Source organism: Orcinus orca, chromosome 6, assembly GCF_937001465.1.
Source record: "Orcinus orca chromosome 6, mOrcOrc1.1, whole genome shotgun sequence".
NCBI lineage: Eukaryota > Metazoa > Chordata > Mammalia > Artiodactyla > Delphinidae > Orcinus > Orcinus orca.
The window spans coordinates 119,337,614-119,344,615 of NC_064564.1; the positions used below are offsets into that span (position 1 = coordinate 119,337,614).

Sequence of the window (7,002 nt, forward strand, 5' to 3'; positions counted from 1 at the left end):
ATTCCTAACCTTGGTTTCCTTCCAGTTTTTCTCCTGTGGGTAAGCGTCTCCCCATCCGGCTGCCGTCCTGGCACGTGAGGGCATCATCTGTCTGATAAGGACGATACACACTTGCCTGTTGGTTGAACTCAGCCCTCCTGGACCTCACCAGGCCCCCCGCTTGGCCAGCGCTGACAAATTCTCGCTGCCTCCCCAGCCAAATCCCCAGGACAGGCTCCAGCGGTGGGGCCCCTGGACTCATGGCAGGGTGGCCCTACAGCCCATCACACTCCTTCTCCAGCATGGCAGACGGCTGCTTTGCAAGGTTCGGATCTGACTCGTGAAGAACGGCATCTGTGGCATTTGGGGCTGCTTATATCCTTTAAAAAAGGTATAAACGTTTTGAGCTTCAAACAGTCACGCTGTCAATGTGTTAAAAAAATAAGTTTAATGCAGGTGGCTCACTTCATAAAGAATTTCACAGGCACTCAAGACACCAAGCAGGTTTGTGTCCACACCACCGTGACCCCCCTGCTGCCCCAGCCTCGTGGACACGTGCCCACCTCAGAGGGGGCCTCAGAGTAACGTGAGTCAACTAACACAGAACAAAGCTTTTAGGAAAGAGCATGATTTGGTGCAAAACGTCCTCTGCAGCGCCGAGAAGTGGGGTCCGTGTGGGTCGGCTCCTTGCCTGCCGTCCAGGTAACCGGGAGAGACTCACCCCCCGATTCCCTCGGAGGAGCCGTCCACTGACCTCGAGTGGACAATCGTCCGACAGAAGCTGGCTACAAATTAAAGAGCACAGTTTACAGCCAAGTGTTTTTTGCCTCCTTTACCTGATTTGGCTTTTTTTTCCAGTGGCACACAACTGCCCCGACAGCTCCCCCTGGCCACTGGGGGACCCGGCCAGGCAGGGTTGAAGGGGCTACCGCCCGTGCCTGCGGGTGTGGGGACAACTTGGGGTGAAGTAGCATCGGCCTCCCTGTCACCCTCAATATGGGGCCCTATGTCCCGCCTCTGGCTGTTGTCCCAGCTGAATTATTCAGTGCCCCTCGCCTGCCCACAAGGCCTGCGGCTACCCTGTCCCCATCTGATGGAGGCCACGGTGAGGGGTCTGGGCAAAACTGGCCCTCTGGTATGTTCTCTCTGCAACCGGAAGCACCCCTGGACCACTGGTTCTTTCCTGGCCCACATTCATTTTTGCTTTGTACTCCCAGCTGCTCTAACAACCGCCGAGGCAGGGACAAAGGGGCCGCCGAGCTCCTCACTCGGAGGTCCAGCCCTGGTGCAACCCTGATTCCAAGAGGTGTTTCTTCCAACAGACACGTCTCGAACCTGGACGTTCCCTGAGGGGAAGAGACTGAAAGCCCCCTGAGGCCAGAAAGAGACTGAGTTGCCTCCCCAGAAATCCACACTTGAAGAGTGGAGCCCTGGACCCGGCACTCCCCTGGGCTGGCCCCTGATCTAGGCACTGACAGGCAAACCGAGGTGCCGCTGAAGCCCGGCCTGGGACTCAGGACCCCCACGCCTCTCAGGGTAACAAATGGAGGAGCGTCCGTGGGCTGAGTGAGGACTCGGTGGCCCAGGGCAGAGTGAAGAGCTTGGTGGCAGTGTGGTGCACCAGCTGGTGGAGACTGACGCTTCCCCAAGGCTAGGGCGGGGGGCCGGGCGTGCACAGGAGGGGGCTGTGCGGCCAGGAGGATCTCCCCTCCAGATCTGCACCTGGGTAGCACACCCCTCCCGGGGACCTCCAACACCACTGGTGACACCATTGCCCTGGAGAGGGGACAGGGACACAGGCTCTCCAAGTACAGACTGGACCCATACCCGTCCCCCCCCGCCCCCCCGCCCCGGGAATAGCTTGGAAAGTGCAGGCTGGAACCACAAGCAGGTGGCGCAGGGGACACCGCACCGAAACCACACACAGAAAGGGTCTGAGCAAAGGCCAGCAGGAGGGAGGGCGCCAGTGTACCCTTCACAGAAGTCTCAGCCCTTTCCTGAGCCAGAGACGCAGGCGCCGGGACGGGGTGGGGGGGTTATGCCTCTGACACAGGGCAGAAAGGGCCCCAACCTACCGCGTCGGGAAAAGCGCCCACTGCAGGTCCATCTACGGCCGGGTCACCGGAAACCGTCCCCGGAAGAGCCCGCGGCGCCCTCACATGTCCACGAAGACCATGAAGCACCAGCCCAGGCCCCCGACCAGCAGCATGGTCACGTGGATGCCGTAGACCAGCAGCTCGTTGAGGAGGCGGAAGTCCACGCGCCGACGGCCCAGCAGCAGCAGCAGCGCCGACAGCTTGAGCTGGAAGCGCAGCAGGACGTGCACGCCCAGGTACTGCAGGCAGAAGAGGGCGGCCAGCGCGCCCCACAGCGCAGCCGTGAAGAGGCTGCAGCTGAAGTAGAGCAGGAAGCGGATGAAGCCGTAGAGCCAGCGTGCCCGGACGTACACGTCGAAGTTGTTGTACTTGGTGCGGGCCGGGCGGGAGGCGCGTGCCGGGCCGCAGGCGGCGTGCAGGCAGGTGGTGTGCGGGCCCTGGAAGGAGCGCACCCGCCGGGGGATGGGCATGACCGGCATTGGGCCCAAGGCAGCAGTCAGCATAGGCGTCGTGGGTGCCTGGGCCTGGGAGGCCGAGGCTGAGTCCCGGGGGAGGCGTGGGCCTGCAGGGAGAGCGACACGGAGAGGAGCCAGGTCAGCCGGGACATCAGCCAGCGCGGGGCCGCAGGGAGACCGAGTCTGGGACTTGGGATCCGCTCACATCCCCCGGGGTTACTCTTTTCATAATTGCTACCGAGGACACTCCAAAGGGAGCCCCAATCACGTGGGAACCAAAATTCCACCAGCGACACCGGGAAGAAGGGTCAGGACAGTGGCCGCAGGCCCCCTGGCAGTCAATGCCAAGACCCACGAGGAAGGGCCGACAGAAACCCTGGCTAACCGCCCCCTCCCCCAGGCTCGGCGAGTCCCCTTCACTGGACTCACCGTCCGGCTTTGATCTGGGATGCCCATGCCTGCCTGCGCTTCTGTGGCTGCTTTATCCAGGGCGAATAAGTCCCCGAGTGGCAGCCACACAACAGGACAGGACGAGGGAGAGGGTGTCCACAGGGCAGACGGGGGCCGTTCTCTTCAGCAACTTGACAGGCCAAGTGCTGGGGACCAGGCAGCCGGCACCGGGCTCTGGGCTCCCCTGCGGGGCCTGAACCCTCGTGCTGTCGTTCACCAGGAGTGACCTTTGCCAGGTCACCTCACCCCCCGAGACCGTCCCTGCTCCGCACAACGAGGATGTCGAGCGCTGGGCTCGCAGGGGTGCTGTGGTTATAGGCAAATGGAACGTTTCCGGGCAAGTGCTGCCCGTGCCTGGCGGAGAGGATGGCGGCCCAGGGCCAGTGGTGTTGTCGCAGGGCACGGGCCCTGTGGCTTGGGCCGCCACAGGAGAGGAGAAACGGCAAGTGGTTCTCTAGTTCTGCCTGGCAAGTGTCATTTATAGCTCGCCTGAATCGTGGCTGGAAACACAGAACTGGGAGTTCGGGACGTGTAAAATCGGAGCAGCAAAGTTGGTTACAGGCTCCGGGGAGGCACTGCCGAGGGCATCTGCGTCCCATCGCATGGCTTGTAGCCTGAGGGCCTGCAGGGGGATTTCTGCTAGCTCCCTCTCCGGCCGCCCACGTGGTGCTCTGGCCGGAGGCGGAGGAGGGGAAGGCCGGGCGCGTCCACCCTCCCCTGCCCACAGCCCCAGCCCTTCCCACAGGCTTCGGTCTGAACGCGGTCTGACAGCAGCTAATGGCACTCAGATGTCGGTGCTCCCTTCACGCGGCGGAGTCGCGCCTCGGGCGGGCCGCTCGCCATCCTCCCATCGCCACCTGGCCGCGGGCAACGCATGTGCGCCACGGGCTTCCAGGTCGGGGCCGGGGCGTCCGCGCGGCACCCACGCGCTCTCTTCTGGGGGGTGCCGGGCCCCAGATCCCGGAGGCAGGGCCGACCCTAGCGCCCCCGGGAGCCGCCCCCGCCCCGCCCGGGCACCCCCGCCCGCTCACCGGGTGCCCTCTCAGCGCCGGCGTCCCGAGCCGCGCGGCCCCCTGTCCCTCGGGGCTCCGGGAGCAGGGCGGCCGCATGGTGCCGACGGCGCGGCCCGGACCCTCACGCGTCCCCGCCCGGGGCCGCCCCGAAGGGCCAGGGGCTCCCGCGCCCGGTGGCCGGCGGCGTTTGGCCTAGCGTGGGAGCCGTAGCGCCGTCCCTCTGCGGCCACCGTAGGACTTCCCTCACGCCCCTCCACCCGAGCTGACACGGAGAGCGCCTCCCTTCCCCCAGCTCCGTGCCGACACCGAACGCCCGGAACTTGGCGCTTCCCCTGGGCGTACGTGCGTGCGTGCGTGCGCGCGCGGCGCGGCGCGCGACCCCTGACTTTGCCAGCCGACTACACCACCCCGCCTACGCCGCCGGCGCCTCGGCCCGTCCTGCGCAGGCGCAGATAGCGGACCTGCGCCGCGGAGTCCCCGGGCAGCTCCTCTGCTCATGCGCCGCTGCACCCGAGGCGGTTTGCAGTGCGCAAGCGCGGGCCCTACGGGCGCCTCTGTTCTTCCGGCCCTGGGAGAGCGCTTGCCAATGGTCCCGAGGTCGGCCGCGGTCCTGCGTGTCTGCCGCCCGGCGAGTCTGAAGCGGACTGCGTGACACCACCCATGGACGCACGTCCCCAAATGTGGGGAAGACTGGCCGGCTGACCACCCACGGACACCAAGGTCCCCAAGTGTAGGGAGTCAGGGCGGGCTGGCTGACACCCACGGAGCCCTGGGGTTGCCCTTTGCCAGGAGAATGAGGATTTCGGTGTAGACGTGTTTAAACATTTTAATCCGATCGAGGTTAGGGTGGGGGAAACTTCACGCGCCTTGGATTTAGTCGGCAAGTTCTATTTGCCTGAATTCTATCAATTGTGGAGAAGCTGCTAGTTGCACACACGTGGGAACGGCTGGCTCTGTTCCCCAGTGCCTGCGGGTCCTGGTCCTGGCACTATTTTGGATACTGGACGCTCTGATAGAGGCCAGCTCCTCGGGCATCCTTTACAGAAGACGGCTGACCCGCCAGGGCGGAGAGCCTCCACCTGCAGGAGCCCCTACCTGCAAGCACGTCACCTCCCGTTGCAAGTCCTGACCCCGACCCGCCCACACCCTCGCCCTGTCGTGTAGGAAGGGGTCAGATGCCTGCGGGCACGTGTGGTCCTATCCCTTCAGCTGCAGCTTTGCTGGTGAGGAGTCTGGCAGGGTCATGCTGGAGAGGGGAAGAAGGGGCCCAGAGAATTTTGAGAAGTTTCTAGATCAGGCGAAGTGGCAGCAGGAGAGGATGGGAGAGAAGAGGGATATTTTAAGAAGTGATTCTTAAAATGCATCTTCTCTGCTGCTGGGTTTCCACAGTGGCCCCCTGCTTTGCACCCTACCCCAGGGTGCTGGTTTTTTTCCCTAGACCCTGGTCCAGCTCTGTCCCCTTGAGATGCCCTATACAGGACCCCCTCCCCGGCTCTGTGAGGAGGCCCCATTGCTTCTATCCATGACTTGTCCCTTCCCACTTCCTTTTTCTGTCCCTCTACCTGTCCTCCACCCAACGAGCTCCTACTCACCCTTTAAGACCCCGATCAATATCCCCACCTCTGAGAAGCCATCTCCAACTATGTGCCACCCCTTCCCCCCCCTTGGCAGGGGGGATTCTCAGTCCTGCCTTTCTTACATCCCAAAAGCTACCTTTATGGACCAGCCTTTCCCACTAGCTCAGTTTTCTTACCATGGCCCACACAGTCAGATGTATCTTTTCATTGTGATCTAGTCCACACACGCACATGTTTAAACAACTCCAGAAGCTTCACAAACAGTACTTCTCCTGACCATGCGCTCTGCTGTGTTCTGTTGCTTCATTCAGTAGCCCCGAGGACGAAGACAAGGCTTGTCCTCACAGCCAGCTCAGTGGCAGGGCCGGGGGAGCCCCGCCGAAGTGTGCCGTGTTTGTTCGCAGGCTCGGCCCGGTGTGGGGATTCAGTGGGGGTTTCCTTCATGCCCTCCATCCCCCCAGGCATTCCTCCCTCCCCTCCTGTCCCCGCCCTTCCCGTGGGTGTCCAGGCTGTGGGCAGTGGCCTGGCGCCACCTGCTGGGACGGTGCATGTGGTGTCGCAGAGCCGGCCGCTGTGATACCTCGTGAAGGGCCTGAGAAGCGCCTGAGTCCGTCAGAGGCTTCGAGGCCCCGGCCGTAAACCAGGGCACCCTGGGCCAAATCGCACCCGCTCCCTGGTTGTCTGTGGCTGCTTTGGAGTTACCGTGGAGCTGAGTAGCCTCCTACAGCAGGCCTGATGGCCCACAAACCCTCTACTCTCTGCCTTTGCAGAAACCTAGTTTAAACCTGGTTTTATATATATATATATATATTTTTTTTTTTTTTTGGCTTCACCACATGGCATTTGGGATCTTAGTTCCACGACTAGGAATCGAACTCAGGTCCCCTGCATTAGAAGCTCGGAGTCTTAACCACTGGACCGCCAGGGAATTCCCTCACCCAGGTTTAAACAAGCATTTATCACAGGGCGCACAGGGAATGCTAAAGGTGCAGACTGCCAGGTTTGGGACGGCTTTAGCCACCCACAACCTCCACTGTGCCTGCACTTGCTAGGGAGTGAGGATCCAGTCACTTCAGGGGCCAGACAAGGAGTGGCTCTTGCTGCCCGGACAGTAGAGGCTGAGTGACTCCAGACATCAGGCTGTCCTGCAGGTTTGGGTGTGGGGAGGGGCTGACCTCTCTACGGTCATTTTTTTTTTTAAAACATTTATTTATTTGGTTGCGCTGGGTGTTAGTTGTGGCAGGTGGGCTCCTTAGTTGAGGCATGCTGGCTCCTTAGTTGTGGCATGTGAACTCTTAGTTGCGGCATGCATGTGGGATCTAGTTCCCTGACCAGCAATGGAACTCGGGCCCCCTGCATTGGGAGCACAGAGTCTTAACCACTGTGCCACCAGGGAAGTCCCCGCAGTCATGTTTTAACTGTCCAGTCCTCG

The 7,002-nt window shown here is 62.0% G+C and overlaps 1 protein-coding gene across 3 annotated transcripts; it reads right to left on the reverse strand.

The window, feature by feature from the left end:
• Positions 1-231: 231 nt before the first annotated feature.
• On the reverse strand, positions 232-4,424 carry TMEM250 (transmembrane protein 250). Of its 3 annotated transcripts, none has more exons than XM_049711725.1 (3): positions 4,012-4,424; positions 2,055-2,637; positions 232-359 (listed from the first exon to the last, which is right to left on the reverse strand). In XM_049711725.1, the coding sequence occupies exon 2, from the start codon at positions 2,576-2,578 to the stop codon at positions 2,135-2,137; it is 444 nt and encodes a 147-aa protein (XP_049567682.1). In that variant the 5' UTR covers positions 2,579-2,637; positions 4,012-4,424; the 3' UTR covers positions 232-359; positions 2,055-2,134. The 3 variants fall into 3 exon arrangements, with proteins under 3 accessions (XP_049567682.1, XP_012394216.1, XP_004285036.2); XM_012538762.3 differs by lacking the exon at positions 232-359 and adding an exon at positions 409-764 and having other exon boundaries at positions 4,012-4,422; XM_004284988.4 differs by lacking the exons at positions 232-359; positions 4,012-4,424 and adding exons at positions 409-764; positions 2,960-3,996.
• Between the last annotated feature and the right edge of the window lie 2,578 nt (positions 4,425-7,002).

Bases quoted from the DNA above. Each gene is read 5' to 3' on its own strand.
- TMEM250 (XM_049711725.1), bottom strand. From the start codon at position 2,578: ATGCTGACTGCTGCCTTGGGCCCAATGCCGGTCATGCCCATCCCCCGG.